The 16,620-nt window shown below is 45.4% G+C and overlaps 1 protein-coding gene across 5 annotated transcripts in view; it reads left to right on the top strand.

Annotated features, from left to right (window-relative positions):
* TJP2 (tight junction protein 2) overlaps positions 1 to 16,620 on the top strand; it is an 84,522-nt gene that overhangs the window by 66,436 nt on the left and 1,466 nt on the right. For 3 of the 5 annotated variants that reach the window (XM_035099637.2, XM_060280043.1, XM_035099639.2), the window contains 12 exons: positions 152 to 302; positions 1,794 to 1,902; positions 4,082 to 4,292; positions 5,536 to 5,723; positions 8,093 to 8,188; positions 8,291 to 8,370; positions 8,500 to 8,710; positions 9,624 to 9,724; positions 11,036 to 11,266; positions 13,949 to 14,059; positions 14,380 to 14,715; positions 15,275 to 15,360. In XM_035099637.2, coding sequence (XP_034955528.1) covers positions 152 to 302; positions 1,794 to 1,902; positions 4,082 to 4,292; positions 5,536 to 5,723; positions 8,093 to 8,188; positions 8,291 to 8,370; positions 8,500 to 8,710; positions 9,624 to 9,724; positions 11,036 to 11,266; positions 13,949 to 14,059; positions 14,380 to 14,715; positions 15,275 to 15,360 — 1,911 coding nt within the window. The remainder of the gene's footprint in view (positions 1 to 151; positions 303 to 1,793; positions 1,903 to 4,081; positions 4,293 to 5,535; positions 5,724 to 8,092; positions 8,189 to 8,290; positions 8,371 to 8,499; positions 8,711 to 9,623; positions 9,725 to 11,035; positions 11,267 to 13,948; positions 14,060 to 14,379; positions 14,716 to 15,274; positions 15,361 to 16,620) is intronic. The other 2 variants (XM_060280044.1, XM_035099640.2) reach the window with 1 other exon arrangement.

Raw genomic sequence — 16,620 nt, 5'->3', positions numbered from 1 at the left:
CCCTATACTTTTGTAATCCCATGGCTGCTTTAAATGTGTAAGTTTGTGGTGGTGATGTCTTCACATGGGGACCTTGTTGCCTCAGCTTTCATGTGCAGTCAATGCTCATACACAACTCAAATCATCTCTAAAACTCCTTTTCTTTCTCAAGTCCTGGTACAAAGATGGTGAAGTTCAAGAAAGGTGACAGCGTGGGCATCAGACTGGCTGGTGGGAATGATGTAGGAATATTTGTTGCTGGAATTCAAGAAGGTACCTCTGCAGAGCAGGAAGGCCTACAAGAGGGAGACCAGATTCTTAAGGTATACATGGTTCTGCATAGCACTGTTTTTTTGCACGGTTCAGTGGAGAAATTGCTGTATTTCAATATAAGTAGCTATGAAAGTTCTTTTAAAACAATATTTTAGTAAATGCATTTGTTTCAAAACCTTGGATGGGATTCCTAATTTAAAAAGTTTAAAATAACTTTAAGCCTTCTTCGGGCATTCTAAAGGAGGGGTCGGGCAACCTTTAAAAGTAGAGGGCCGGATCACTGTCCCTCAAACCTTGCTGTGGGCCGGAGCGTGTGCATGCATGCTCACTCTCTCGTTACTACAGGAGCCAAAGATTCCATCAAAAACAATAAAGTTCCAAAGGTTCTCCGTTCTGCGGCGCAGCATATCTGTTCCGTTCTGAGACACACCCACCCACCCAGGGTTCTGGGGTGTGCGAAACCTTGTTTCCCCGTTTTTAACTCTGCTACTGAACGCATCTCTCCCTCCAAGACAGGAAAGCAGAGAACACGCGTCCTTCTGCAGCGAGTGGTTCCTTCTGCAGAAGGACGCGTGTTCTCCGCTCTCCCGTCTTGGAGGGGGAGACATGTTCAGCAGCGGAGTTAAAAACGGGGAAAACAAGGCTTCATACATCCCAGAACCCTGGGAGGGTGTTTCAGAACGGAACCACTCATGGCGGCAGAAGGAGCAGTGAGCCAAGGGAGAGCCGGAGAGGGCCATCGAGCAATCATGCTGGCACAAACAAAGCCCAGGCCCCTTCCTCTCGGCTCTAGGAGGAGGGAGGGAGGAGGAGGAAAGAAAGCTGCAACCAATTAGAGGGAAACAGTGCTTCTGGCACCAATCAAAGGCAGGGTGGGGGAGAAGCCAGGAGGAGGAAGCGCCGCCATCAGGGAGAGAAAAAAAAATGGCACAGCCCCAAAGATATGAATCAGAACCATGTGGTGATTTCTGGACTGCCTGTGGGCCAGATCCAGAACCCATTTGGGCCAGAACCAGCCTGCAGGCCTTAGGTTGCCAACCTCTGTTCTAAAGCATGCAGCTGCTGACCATGGTTAAGTATCCAATGAAATCCTTCTTAAATAAGACCCATTGCAATAAATGAACCAGTTAGCCATGACCATTGATTCATTGGGTTTACTCTGGATACAATCCAATGGTTTTAGCCTCATTCAAGGCAGTATTCACTTAGCTCTTGTAACAGGAAAACTGTTCTGAAACAGTTTGTCTGATCACCCCAAATTACACATCTAAAACATTATTTTTGGGAGAAGTAGAGTGGTTAAAAGTTGGTTGTGCTTGCTAGTAGAGAAATGGTTGGTTCTGAGTCAGTTCAGAGAGGGAGATTGACATGTTCCTGCCCTCAGTGAATATAACCCATCCATAAAACACAGAAATGTGTAAAGTTGGTTGGCTAAAATTAATATTTTTGCCCAAAGGCATTATAAAAACCAGCTTCTTCCTCTTTGGTGGTCTGTATCAAAGGAATATTCTCTTAAATTCTGTTTGGTGGTTTTGTATCAGGTAAACACTCAAGATTTCAGAGGTATCATTCGAGAGGATGCTGTTCTGTACCTGTTGGAAATTCCCAAAGGAGATATTGTGACAATTCTGGCCCAGAGCAAATATGATGGTAGGCACCTGGCATGTAATTTTTGTTTATGTACTTCCTGCTTTTATCTATAGCTCAAGGTGTGTCTCAGTGTAGTAGATGAACAGCAAATATACCAATGACCTGTTCCTCCAGATCAGCGGCACAGCCATGGGCACCCGCATGGCCCCACAGTATGCCAACATCTTCATGGCAGATTTAGAACAACGTTTCCTAAACTCCTACCCACTCAAACCTCTCTTGTACCTGCGATACATTGACGATATTTTTATTATCTGGACACATGGACAACAGACCCTGGAAACCTTCCACCAGACATTCAATGACTTTCACCCCACCATCAACCTAACAATGAACCAATCTATGCAAGAAATACATTTTTTGGACACTACTATAAAAATACAGGATGGACGTATAGACACCACCTTATACAGAAAACCAACTGACCGACAAACATATCTACATGCTTCTAGCTACCATCCCAAACATACCAAACAATCCATCGTATACAGCCAGGCCCTACGTTACAACTGCATCTGTTCCAACTCTACAGACAGAGAATCTCACCTAAGAGATCTACAGCAAACCTTTTTAGAACTAAAATATCCACCTGATGAAGTTAAACAACAGATCAACAGAGCCAGACTGATACCTAGAGAGAACCTGCTGCAAGACAGACCCAAAAAAGAAAATAACAGAACACCACTAGTCATCACATACAGCTCCCAAGCTAAAACAGTACAACGCATCATCAGAGATCTACAGCCTCTCCTGGACAATGACAGCTCCCTTTCTCAAGCTCTGGGAGGAAGACCTTTCATTGCCTACAGACAGCCACCCAATCTTAAACAACTCCTCACCCACAATAATACAACCACCAGACTTAACATGGACACTGGTACCAGACCCTGCAATAAACCCAGATGCCAACTTTGCTGCCACATACACCCGGACAACATCATTACTGGCCCCAACAACATCCAACATACCATCTCAGGACTATTTAATTGCTCATCTTCTAACACTGTGTATGCCATCAAATGCCAACAGTGCCCTTCAGCTCTCTATATTGGACAAACAGGCCAAACCCTACGCCAAAGGATAAATGGACATAAATCTGACATCAGGAACCAGAAGACAGAAAAACCAGTAGGAGAACACTTCAATCTCCCAGGACATTCTATACAAGATCTCAAAGTAGCTGTCTTACTACAAAAGAATTTCAGAAATAGACTGGAAAGAGAAGTTGCTGAATTACAACTTATCACCAAGCTCAAAACAATGGAGGGACCTGGTTTGAACAGAGATATCGGATTCTTATCTCATTATACATGATAAGCGATCTTCAGCCATCTCAACCCTTGCTTTTTCATGCAAAACCATTTGCAGTCGTTTTCGGTCATCAACAGCTATCAGTCAGTCAATCACCCACTTCCACCACCCTTCTGAGTGATCTCCCCTCCCCATCCCCACCCCTCCCCACCCCTTCTCTACATAAGTGCCTGGGGACTTCTATTTCACTGTATCTGAAGAAGTGTGCATGCACACGAAAGCTCATACCAAAATAAAAACTTAGTTGGTCTTTAAGGTGCTACTGAAGGAATTTTTTTATTTTACTTCGACCCAGACCAACACGGCTACCTACCTGTAACCAGCAAATATACCAGTAGTCAGCTGCTCCATTTTGCTCTGTTCATATTTAAAGATTTTACTGCATCTTACCTTTACCTATTGGAGAAAGTGGGTTAGTAGAAATAATTAAAGCTTCTCATTTCCATGCAGATTTTAAGTCAAAATTACATGTACAGTGGTACCTCAGGTTAAGAACTTAATTCATTCCGGAGGTCCGTTCTTAACCTGAAACTGTTCTTAACCTGAGATACCACTTTAGCTAATGGGGCCTCCCACTGCTGCTGCGCCGCCAGCGCACGATTTCTGTTCTCATCCTGAAGCAAAGTTCTTAACCCGAGGTACTATTTCTGGGTTAGCGGAGTCTGTAACCTGAAGCGTCTGTAACCTGAGGTATTAATGGCTCTTCAGTCATTTGCACACAGCAGATTCTTGTGGAAAATATTTGCAAATCTACAATGTCTGGTAGTTTCTCTGTGGTGACTGCAGCAGTCTTCTAAGAGAGTCCCCAAAGCCCTGCTATAGACCTACTGAGAAAAATAATTGAACTAGATGTGGTCTTTCTCACTAGTTTACAGAGATATAATGGCCTGCGGCAGAGGAGATTCTTTCTTCATAAGGACACATTTTGAATGTGAAAAGGAAATGCCGCAAAGCTTAGCCTTCACCAGAGGGGAGGTCTTCCGAGTGGTCGATACGCTGTACGATGGAAAACTGGGTCACTGGCTGGCTGTGCGGATTGAGAGCGAGTTGGAGAAGGGCCTGATTCCAAACAAAAGCAGGTGCCTTAATAACCTGTGTAGATCATGATGTTAATTTTGTACTTGATTTACTATCTCTAGTAGTTTATTCCATCTCTGCCTAGTGTTATCAAAAACAGATGGAGCATGTAAATAAGTACATTCAGAACTCAATTCTTATTTACTAGGGTCACTTGGGTTAGAGAGCATCTTTATCCTCTTCCCCAGTGGTGTCCTTGGGTTACACCCCTTTATTTGGTCTCATATAAATAAATGGTTGTGTTTTACTCTTATGGAGAAGAGGAAAGAGACACATTTAGATAGATAGATAGATAGATAGATAGATAGATAGATAGATAGATAGATAGATAGATAGATAGACAGATACTTTATTGTCATTGTACATAGTACAACAAAATTGAATGCCAACCCATTAAAAAAAACCACAATTACAGCCACACACACACACACATACATACAAACCCATCACAACTCCCCAAGATCATATTATTTAGTTACAGCATTTAAGATGGTTATAGCTCTTGGATAGAAACTGTTTTTTAGTCTATTCGTTCTTGATTTAATTTAGAGGCAAAGGCCTACTTCATGCATCTAACATGTAACGGGGTTTTTGTGTCACACTGCTGTCCCTGCTTCTGATGTCAGGATGTGTCAGAGGTGTTGTAGGTTACTCCAGAGTAATGACGCTCCAAGCCTCCGTGTCTTTAAGGCTTTTATTGTGCATTCTATGTACAGTGCAAAGAGAGCTTCAAGAACACAAGTCTAGCTGCTTCCTTCAGATTCTCCCAATACCCCCCTCCTGGAACGTTTCCAACATAACAGTTTCGGAATGCCAAATCTCCTCCCTCTACGTTTGCGTGAGGAGGAGTTGAAAGGACGCCCCTTTGATCCTTCTCCACTAGACGCCCCTGAATACTCCTCCCCCTCCCTTCCCGATAGCAAAGGCTGGAAGGACGACTCCTGGATGCTGTCAGAGCCCCGCTCCCCTCTGCTTCTGAGCTCTTCCCTTTCAGCCTCATTACTGGAGCTGGATTGTAAGGGGTGTGGTCTGTCCCTTACAGGATGTATTAGGGGAAGCAGCCAAAGACTTGACATGTACATACATAGGAATATAGTGAAGGGGACAGCCCCCTTCACTATATTCCTATGTATAGGTAACATATTCAAGTCAGTTGTGTCTATTATATGCTTTTCTGCCTGCAAAAATGCACACAAGTTGACTTGCTGACTTTTACAAATGGACGAAATGCTGTTTCTTTTTCAGGGCTGAGCAGATGGCCAGTGTTCAGAATGCTCAGAGAGATGGCTCCAGTGACAGGGCAGACTTCTGGCGGATGCGTGGCCAACGGTCTGGAATGAAAAAGAATCTAAAGAAGAGCCGTGAAGATTTGACAGCAATTGCATCTGTTAGCACAAAATTTCCAGCTTATGAGCGAGTCATGCTCCGGGAGGGTGAGTGAGTGACAGCATATAAAAACTGGCAGCTCATTTCCTCATTTCTAAAAGACAGCTACAGCAATTTTTTCTGGCAACTTAAACAAATCAACCCAACTGGCTTTATCTCTAGGCTAACTGCAAGTGGTAAAGTCTGTCTCTGGTCACGACCATCTTGTGGCCTGTCCAAAACATCACATTAAATTTGTTTAGATGAGGGTTTGTTCCCCCTTCAGTAACCAGTCCCTCTGCATGCCCCTCCTGTGAATATTGTGGGCTGCCAAATAAAGGAATAGTCCACAATACAAAATATGGAAACACAAACTATACCAACACACAGTGTGTTCATAATGTTTTGAGAAGTTAAATAAAGACATGTAAGCATTTCAGACATTACAGTTGAGCTTCTGTTGTGCTGCTGTTATAACTGTAATGTGTGAAACAAACAAACAAACAAAAATCCTTTCAATAGCACCTTAGAGACCAACGAAGTTTGTCATAGGTATGAGCTTTTGTGTGCATGCACACTTCTTCAGATATCTATGGCACACGAAAGCTCATACCTATGACAAACTTAGTTGGTCTCTAAGGTGGTACTGGAAGGAATTTATTTATTTATTTTTTGTTTCGACTACATCAGACCAACACGGCTACCTACCTGTAACTTGTAATGTGTGAGTCAGTTTTCAAAGTCAGGCTGGCTCATTTAAATACTCAGGGCAAGGCACTCTCTCCGTCAATGCTGCTGTGCGCCCCCTTTTCTTGAACTGTGTTGTGAAAATGTATGCTTAATTTTTTCTCTAAGTGTAGCTTATCTGCTGTCATGCTGATATTACATTGGCTAGAATACAGTTCATTCTCATAGATAAGTGTGGATCGTATATGTTAGGATAATAAATAGGTATTTTCAAGAAAACAGGCTTTGAATGTTCTTTGTTGGAACAAAACAGTAATAATGCCCTTCAAATCTGAATTACTCTTTTTTTCAAGAGACCTCTTGTCAATATTTCTTGTGGAAAGCTTAGCAAGGAGTGCCAACTTTATTCTGGTTAAATGTGAGTTAGCATCTCAGCATGACACACCTGTGACTGCTCAAAAGTGTTAAGGGACATGTTATTTTAAAATAAAATTTAAGAGACATGTAGGGATTGTTTCAACATAAGCAAACATACTGAAGCAATAGCTGCTAAGATGTAGAGTTAATAATTATTTTTGACTGTGTTAGAACAAAACATTTGCTGTATAAGCTCGTGTGAGACATGTTTCATAGAGTCACATTGTGTGAAGGGTACAGTGGTACCTCGCAAGACGAACGCCTCGCGCAATGGAAAACTCACAAGACGAAAGCGTTTTGCGTTGTGCGAGGGACTCGCAAGGCGACGAGGTTTTCTATGGCCGCTGCTTCATCTTGCAAAGCGCAGCCATAGAATGTAGCGCGGGAAGGCAGCAAAGGAAGATCAGCTGTCAGCGTGGGAAGCTGACAGCTGATCTTCCTTTGCCACCTTTCCGCGCTACAGCTGGTTCCCCTGGGCTTGCCAAGCAGGCGGCGAGAAGCCCTGGCAAGCAGCGCCCGGAGCCGAAGCGCGGCGGGCGCTGCTTGCTGGGGCTTGCCAAGGCAGGCGGTGACGGGATTGGAGAAGCGCTTCTCCAATCCCCCATCCGATGTCTGCTCTGTGCAAGGCGGTGGCGGGGGGAGAAGTGGAGAGGAGCAGGTCCTTATTCTCCGCTTCTCCCCCCTGCCGCCTCGCACAGAGTGGCATCGGACGCAGGGATGCAGCTGATCGCGCTCCTGGCTGCATCCCTGCGCTCTGCCTTCTCGCCCGCCCCCGCTGGGTTCCCTGCTTCTTCCAGGCGTGAGGTCCCCCTGGAAGAAGCAGGGAGCCCAGCGGTGGCGGCGAGCATGGCAGCGGTGGAGGCGGCAGTGGGCGAGAAGGCGGAGCGCAGGGATGCAGCTGTGGCCAAGAGGAAGGCAGGCGGCAAAACAGCCCCGGCAAGCAGCGCCCACTGCGCTTCAGCTCGGGGGACAGGCGGGCAGGCGGCAACAGCCCCGGAGCAGATAGGAACTGCCTGCCTGCCTTCCCCGAGCCAAGAGAGCAAGCATAGGACGAATTGACTCCTGGAACAAATTAAATTTGTCTTGCGAGGTATCTGCAAGTAATTGCCTCTTCAGTGTGTCAGCTGCTGTTTGTTGGCCTCTGCCAATTCCCAGTGGAAGTATGTCTGAATTGTGAGGAACGTTCCCCTTTGTGAGGACAAAATGTCCTCACGTATTTTACAGATGATTATGATGATTTTGGGGGTATTCATTTCTGTATTTTAGAGGGACCAGGTTTTTGTTTTGGTCATTATAAAATAGAAACTAGTCATATGCAGCTTTCTATTTTCAGCTGGTTTTCGGCGCCCTGTGGTGATCTTTGGTCCCATTGCAGACGTAGCAATGGAGAAACTCTGCAGTGACTTGCCTGAGATGTTTCATGCTGCCAGTAAGTCTTTCAGTGCTCCTTTCTTAACACAATCCTTCAGCATTTAGTGATCCACGGAAACGTTATTAAGGACGTGATGACATAGCTGTATTATTCTTGCAGAAACCGAGCCTAAAGATGCAGGCTCAGAAAAGTCCACTGGCGTTGTGCGTTTGAATACTGTGAGGCAAATCATTGAGCAGGTACGCATATTCACTCCCCCACCCCACCCCTGGGCCGTTTCTCTTCGAGTTTTATCACAATGGGAAGCCAAGTAGGAGATACTGGGGATGGGGATGTTGTAACCTTTCCTATTGCTGCAATTTTAACAGGATAAGCATGCTCTATTGGATGTGACCCCCAAAGCTGTGGATCTGTTAAACTACACCCAGTGGTTCCCGATTGTAGTTTTTTTCAACCCAGATAGCAGGCAGGGTGTGAAAGTCATGAGGCAAAGGCTAATTCCCACCTCCAACAAGAGCGCAAGGAAGTTGTATGACCAAGCAAATAAGCTGAAGAGGACCTTCTCGCATCTCTTCACAGGTAGGTGGAAATAGCTTGCTTGCTTCTTTGTTTGGTTTTCTTTGAAAGCATCTCTAGGTGTAGAGTGAATTTCACATGACAGCCCTTCTCACTGCACTAAGCAAGTCTTATTTCAGTGGAGGTCGAGTAGGGATTATGTATTGGATGGTGTGTGACCCATGCTTTTTAAATATGCTGGTCACTTCGTCCCATGCATGAAAGACCTTTCTTGCTTTTTTCCTGTACTTCCTTTCATCACAGAATCATGAAATTTTAGAGTTGCAATGCAAGGATCTCAGCTAAAGCATCCATACAATAAGGTTTTTAGTTTAACTTCTCAACTTGCCCACCACATTAAATACATAACTGGTCGAATCTGTTGCTCCATCTTTCCAGTAGATAGCAGAATATGCAACTGTGTTTCCAAAATATTTTAAAGATGCTATAAAAAACAGTTCCTTCTGAAATCAGGATAAGAAACAATGGTTTGAAGTGATAGGAAGATAAAAAATAGTCTTGGCATTCTCATCAGTTAAAATCAACAGCAGCATAGCTTATTAATGATTTTATAGGGAGGCTAGAATAACTACCGACACAGTCTTATATTTATTTTTCCTCAAAAAACCCCCCACTATGGCTTATTTTCAGGGGATGTCTTATTTTTTCCCCCTTCTGCCGCAACCGGCATTGCTGCTGCGCCTATCACTATGTCTTATTTTCGGGGTATGGCTTATATTCCTTGAATGCTTAAAAATCCTGCTATGGCTTATTTCATGACTACATCTTAAAATAGGGGAAACAGGGTATCAGTGGAGAACATTAACACTATGGAGAAAATTCTATTGTTTTTAAAATGACTGAAGTATTATAGTGTCGTGTATGAGACTAATGTTTTGAAAATATAACCAATTTTTATTTTAAAAAATATCTGCAGCTACTATTGATCTAAATTCAGCCAATGATGGTTGGTATGGCAGCCTAAAAGATACTATTCATCAACAACAAAGTGAAGCTGTGTGGGTCTCCGAAGGAAAGGTAGGTGGTCATAAGAATGTAGCAGCCCTTTTGGGTAAGGCCAGCATCTCGTTCTCTCAGTGGCCAACCAGATGCCCATCAGAAGCTCAGAAGCAGGACCTGAGCCCAAGAGCAGCCCTCTCCCCTCCTGCACTTCCCAGCAACAGGAATTCAGGAAAAGACTACAACCAACATTGCAGGCAGAGTACAGGCATCCCCCCACTTCTGCATGATTGACTCGTGTGCAGCCGTGCATGCATGTGGCACTGGGAAATATTTTAATAAATAAATTCATACCCGGAAATGGAGGGAGATGGCTGGAGAATCTTCATGAGTCACAATGAGACCCTTTCTGGAACCCAAAGACGATGTCAGGGAGGGCGGAGGAAGCCCCAAAGAGACCAGAGGCACAGTGGGGCTTTGTTTACACTGCTCAGCCTCCCCACCTTACAGCTGATGTGCAGGGTAGCACAGCAGCCACTTCCTCCTGCCGGCCCCAGAGCTTCAGTTCTAGCTGTGGATATTTTTGGATACAGTACAGTGTTCTGTCCATGCGCACGCGGCAAAACCCGGAAGTATACACTTCCAGGTTGGCCGTGGCCATAACCCAAAGATTCCGTAACCCAGAGGTTACTTACGCAAAACAGGTACCACTGTAATTTCTGTATGGATTGAAGAGAGAGCTAATAAAAGTTGTTTAGAGGGTGCCCCCCACTTTAGGTGATTTCACATAGGCGCTCGGGGACCCGGAATGTAACCCCTTGTGGCTAGCAGGCGTTAAGAGCCCTCTCCTCCTCCTCCTCTGTGACTGTCTAATCCTCTTTTAAAGCCGTCCAGGTTGGTGGCCATCCTGAAGAGCTTTCTTCTGTTTGTCCTAAATCCTCCAAGATTCAGCTTCTTTCAATGTCCATGAGTTCTAACATTGTGAGAGAAGGAAAAAAACATTTCCCTATCCTTTCTTCATGACATGTATAATTTCATACACTTATGTCATTTGGCTTTTCTTTAAGCTAAAAGCCCATAAATGCCTTTGTTTTATGTATGGGCAGTTTGGCTCCAGGCACCATGCATTCGTTCCATAAGACGCACAGACATTTCCTCTTACTTTTTAGGAGGAAAAAAGTGTGTCTTATGGAACGGAAAATACGGTGATGAAAACTTCCAGTATCTCATGTTGCTATTAGTAGTGAAAATGGAGTGCTATCGTTGCTTTTTATGGTACATGGTAGACCCATCTATTGAAGCTACTTTATTCTGTGTCTTACTGTGTTACATAATGTGAGCCCTGATGTGACAAGGAGAGCGTAACCTCTTCACAAAATCCCTTTACAGCTGGAAGGAATGGATGATGACCTGGAAGACCGTATGTCATACTTAACAGCAATGGGCGCTGACTATCTGAGCTGTGACAGCCGACTGGTCAGTGACATGGAAGACACTGATGGAGAAGGTGGGGCTTACACAGACAACGAGCTTGATGAACCAATCAACGAGCCCAGAGTTTCCTCCATTAGTCGGTCCTCCGAGCCTGTGCAGCAGCAGCAGCAGCAGCAGCAGGAGGAGGTGAGATGTCCAGAAGAAGACTGCTGTTTTTCTCTCAGAGCATTAGGTGGTAAAACATGCTCAATGAAGCGATGTGGGTGGAAAATTCAGTGGCATTTTGAGTTGTTGGTGTCTATTTTGTGCACTCCTATGTAGAAAGGAAGAAGTTTTATCTGGCTCCGAAGCGCCCTCTCAGATTGCATGGAGCCCGGACAGCCCCGTGGTTTTCCCCGGCGCTGAGGGCGATGAAACAGTCGTTGAGACGGCTAGAGCGCCGGTGGCGGAAAACTCATTTTGAATCAGACCGGACACAGGCTAGAGCTCAACTTCGAGCCTACCAAGTGGCAATGGCGACGGCGAAGAGGACCTTCTTCACCGTCTCCATCGCATCTGCAGAAAACAGCAGCAGGAGACTCTTCCAGGTGGTTCGCAATTTAGCGGAACCACCTGCTCCATCCGGGCCCAGTACGGGCCACATGATCTCCTGCAATGATTTTTGCAAAGTTTTTTGCAGATAAAGTCACTCAGATCCGGGAAGACGTAGACTCCACCGTGGGAGCAGGGCCGGGGCGGGGGAGTGCTAGAGTCCTGTCTAGTCAAGTTTTGTGGGATCAATTTCAATCTGTTACCTCCGAGGATGTGGACAGGCTGCTTGGACGAGTGAAACCAACCACCTGTCTCCTTGATCCTTGCCCATCCTGGCTTATAAAAGCTAGCTGGGAAGGGCTGGGCGATGGGCTTCGCGGGTTGGTAAATGCTTCTCTCCATGAGGGAGCCTTCCCAGACCCGCTGAAAGAGGCGGTTATTAAACCGCTTCTTAAAAAACCATCTTTAGATGCGGCCAATATGGCCAACTATCGCCCAGTCTCAAATCTTCCATTCTTGGGCAAGGTGATTGAGCGAGTGGTTGCGGAACAACTCCAGGCACGCCTGGAAGAAGCGGACCATTTGGATCCCTTCCAGTCAGGATTCAGGCCTCATCATGGGACTGAAACTGCCTTGGTCGTACTGGTTGATGATCTCCGGCAGGCTAGAGACAAAGGTGAGAGCTGTTTCCTTGTTCTGCTGGATCTCTCAGCGGCTTTTGACACCATCGACTATAACATCCTTCTGGACCGTCTAGAGGGCTTGGGAGCTGGGGGCACTGTCATGCAGTGGTTCCGCTCCTTCCTCCTGGGCCGTGTTCAGAAAGTGGTGGTGGGGGATGAGTGTTCAGACCCCTGGGCTCTCACTTGTGGGGTGCCTCAGGGTTCTGTCCTCTCCCCCATGCTTTTTAACATCTATATGCAGCCTCTGGGAGAGATCATCAGGGGGTTTGGGCTGGGTGTCCATCAGTATGCTGATGATACCCAGCTCTACCTCTCTTTTAAATCAGAACCAGTGAAGGCGGTGAAGGTCCTGTGTGAGTGCTTGGAGGCGGTTGGAGGATGGATGGCGGCTAACAGATTGAGATTGAATCCTGACAAGACAGAAGTACTGTTTGTGGGGGACAGGAGGCGGGCGGGTGTGGAGGACTCCCTGGTCCTGAATGGGGTAACTGTGCCCCTGAAAGACCAGGTGCGCAGCCTGGGAGTCATTTTGGACTCACAGCTGTCCATGGAGGCGCAGGTCAACTCTGTGTCCAGGGCAGCTGTTTATCAGCTCCATCTGGTACGCAGGCTGAGTCCCTACCTGCCCACTGACTGTCTCTCCAGAGTGGTGCATGCTCTAGTTATCTCTCGCTTGGACTACTGCAATGTGCTCTAGGTGGGGCTACCTTTGAAGGTGACCCGGAAACTACAACTAATCCAGAATGCGGCAGCTAGACTGGTGACTGGGAGCGGCCGCCGAGATCACATAACACCGGTCCTAAAAGACCTACATTGGCTCCCAGTACGTTTCCGAGCACAATTCAAAGTGTTGGTGTTGACCTTTAAAGCCCTAAACGGCCTCGGTCCAGTATACCTGAAGGAGCGTCTCCACCCCCAACGTTCTGCACGGACACTGAGGTCCAGCTCCGAGGGCCTTCTGGCGGTTCCCTCATTACGAGAAGCCAAGTTACAGGGAACCAGGCAGAGGGCCTCCTCAGTAGTGGCACCCACCCTGTGGAATGCCCTCCCACTAGAGGTCAAAGAGAACAACAATTACCAGACCTTTAGAAGGCATCTCAAGGCAGCCCTGTTTAGGGAAGCTTTTAATGTTTGATGGATTTCTGTATTTTAGAATTTCTGTTTTCTTGGAAGCCGCCCAGAGTGGCTGGGGGAACCCGGCCAGATGGGCGGGGTATAAATAATAAATTATTATTATTATTATTGTTATTGTTATTGTTATTATTATTATTGCTCTAACGGGGGGGGGGATTCCCTGCTTCAACTTACCTTGTGGTAAAATGGCTGTAGTTTGGAGTTCTCTCAGCAGTATTGATGGGCTTCTTATTGTTGAAATGCACTCTAGAGTAGTGTGAAAAATCCTTTACAGTTGCTTTAAGCAAAAAATAAGACAAACAGGCAAGATCCAGCAGACAGCCAAAATAAATTCTCTGAAAGTCATATGATCCAACACAGACAAATAAAAACAAGCTTACAAGAGCAGTGCTGCTGGTGAATTATATTTGGGGGGGGGGGGACAAAACACCTTTCCTAGCAGTTGCAGACTGTACCTATGCCGCCCACAAGTCAAGAACTGTGTGACTCTGCATAACGAGCTACTATTACTTGTCCATAGAGTTTAAGGAAATCCAGCCCAGAACCAAGAACTCAAATGAGAAGAGCTGGTAGCAGGGAAGTTCTGAGAGATCCCAGCCCACCTCCAGCATTCAAGCCTGAACCCCCAAAGGTAACTGGAGAGGAAGAGAACAACTAACGGGGGTTGAGTGTTGCATTTGCTAATAAGGGTTACTTATTAAGAGCATTTTCCTCAGAAGGCCTCTCAATATTCCCTGCTTGACTCACAGCTCCACATTTTCATACTAGCTAAACCTTTTCCCGGTGTGGTACCTCAACTATCTGTTTTTCCTTAGCTCAAAATATCAGTAACCGGTTTAGGCTTTACAAACTATGTTAACCAGTTTCTCGTGGCTGATCATTTCCAGACCAAAACTGCTACTTGTATGTAAATACTAATGCTGTACTGGCTGTTGCCTCTTCTGCTTTCAGGGTAAACCGCAAAACAGAGAAGATCCTTATGATATCCCTAAGAATTACGAAGCCAGAACAGGCAGCCCTAATGCTGCTAGCAGTGAAACTTATGGAGTACCAATGAAAGTGGCCCCTCCCCCAATAGCCATCAAACCTACTTTTGGACGCCCCATATTGAAATCCTCTCAGCCACCTGTCCCATCAACGGAGGTGGAGGAGAAATCGGAGGAGGGGATAGAAGAACCAGGGAACACACCAAAATCTGTGCTGGGGAAAGTTAAAATATTTGAGAAAATGGACCACAAAGCAAGACTTCAACGAATGCAAGAACTACAAGAAGCACAAAATGCCAGGGTATGAAGTGAACCACAAACTGATTTTTGCATTTGTGTCTGTTTTATAAATTATTGCCACTCAAACTATTGAAACATCATAAAAACAGATCCTGTGAGCAGTAGACCTGTTGAAGTTTGTTGGCTACAATCCACAGTTCCATTTGCAGAAAGAGTAATAGAGGTGATTTTGGCTGATTCCCCTTGACCATCTAAGCTATGGGGTTGAAGGGTGTGGAGCTGGAGATTGCTGAGGAGAAGGATGAACGGGAGCAAATGGCCTCTCCTCCTGTCAGTGGCACCCTCTAGAGCACAGCCACTTGGGGCAAGGCTAGGCTGATTTGTTGGTAAAGAGAGAAATATTCTACAGTTTTAATCTTTCCCAATAACAAGTAGTTTTTTAGGTACTAGTAGCAGTGTGCTAATAGCTCTATTCTCTGCTGCTTTGTATGCTTTTTGAATACTGTGACAATCTGTAAAGTACTGAAATGGAACTTGTTAACATGTCACAGTTACACTGGGTTTAGTCACCCATTAAGGGAAACTTCAAAATGTTTTGATCATACATTCTCCTTTTATAGGTGGAAATAGCTCAGAGACACCCAGACATTTATGCTGTCCCAATCAAGACACAAAAAACAGACCCAAACTGGACCCAGGCTGCCAGGTAAAATGCTGCATGTTCAGGTGTATGTTCACTATATCTCAAGCCTGTTCTTCATCATTACTAATCCCAAAGTGGATTACAATAAAATAATGGAATTATTTGTGAATGCTCCTGGCTTTGTGTCTTTGGGTTAGGGATTCAGTTATGATAGAGGTCTACAAACAAGCTGGCAGAATTTACTTGCTCCCAAAAATAATAACTGATATACATCTCCAAGTAACTAAGTTTCTGACCTCCTTTTCAGTGCCAAAATTGCTCCTCTTTCCTATTGCTCATTGTGGTTCTGAACGGAATCCTGTCTGCATCCAGCACCAGCCACTTGTCCTTACTTTAAAAGCTGCCCACAGCCCTTCGTCCATCTTAACTTGTTTCTTCTTATATTCTTGGCTGTGACCTCCTGTCCTTAGCCAACCAAAGATCTTCTGCTTCCTTAACTGGCTCCACCATTCCCCTTTGCTGGTCCCTATACATGGAAGTACTCCCCCCCCCTTTCTCTCCATCCTCCCTCAAAACTCTTTTGATTAATGTTGACTTTGGCCAGTAGCAGCGCTTGAGGTAGAGCAGAGCTACAGAGCCTCCCTCTCAAGACTGAATGGTGGTGGTGGTGGAAGACACAGATGCACTGACGGGAACCATGCAATGGTGAAGTTTCTCCTACTCATTCAGTTGTGTGGTCTTAACCCACTCCCACGTAGGGAAGCTGCAGCAAAGCTGGAATAAAAAGGGTGGCTCATCAGCTCTACCACAACTGTGTAACATTGTAAGATGTCATGCACACGGAAGGACTAAATAAAAAAGTAACAAAACACAACAGTATTTTACCTTATCTTAACTAATTTTACTGTCGATAACTCCAGAGGAAAAAAGATTTGGATAGTATGAGAGAGGAAAAAGAGGACTGCTGTATTGACTGTTGTTCACAGTAACCGAGATGTACAAGTTGACGCATGCACAACGGCAGTCCTTTAAAGGCACACTGCTCTGGAAGCTTCATTGAGCACAGTGGGTCATTATTTCTGAGTAGGCATCCATAGGATTAGGCTGTATATTTGCAGAGACCTAAAGGAGTGGGAGTGTATGAAATGCTGAAGAATTGTTTCTTAGTTAACACTGATTTAATATTTGCAACCCGAAAGCTATTCCCTGTGCAAGTAGTAATGGCTTCAAGCTGTTGTCCAGGGAAACTGCCTTGATTCACGTTTGCCCTGTGGCAGCAGTCCTGGGCAAGGCTGCCTGCTCCATTGGGAGTAGATTTAGGAG

The sequence above is a fragment of the Zootoca vivipara genome, chromosome 11, assembly GCF_963506605.1.
Source record: "Zootoca vivipara chromosome 11, rZooViv1.1, whole genome shotgun sequence".
Taxonomy (NCBI): domain Eukaryota; kingdom Metazoa; phylum Chordata; class Lepidosauria; order Squamata; family Lacertidae; genus Zootoca; species Zootoca vivipara.
The sequence above is the reverse complement of the archived record's forward strand: the minus strand, read 5'-3'. Positions and strand labels throughout refer to the sequence as shown.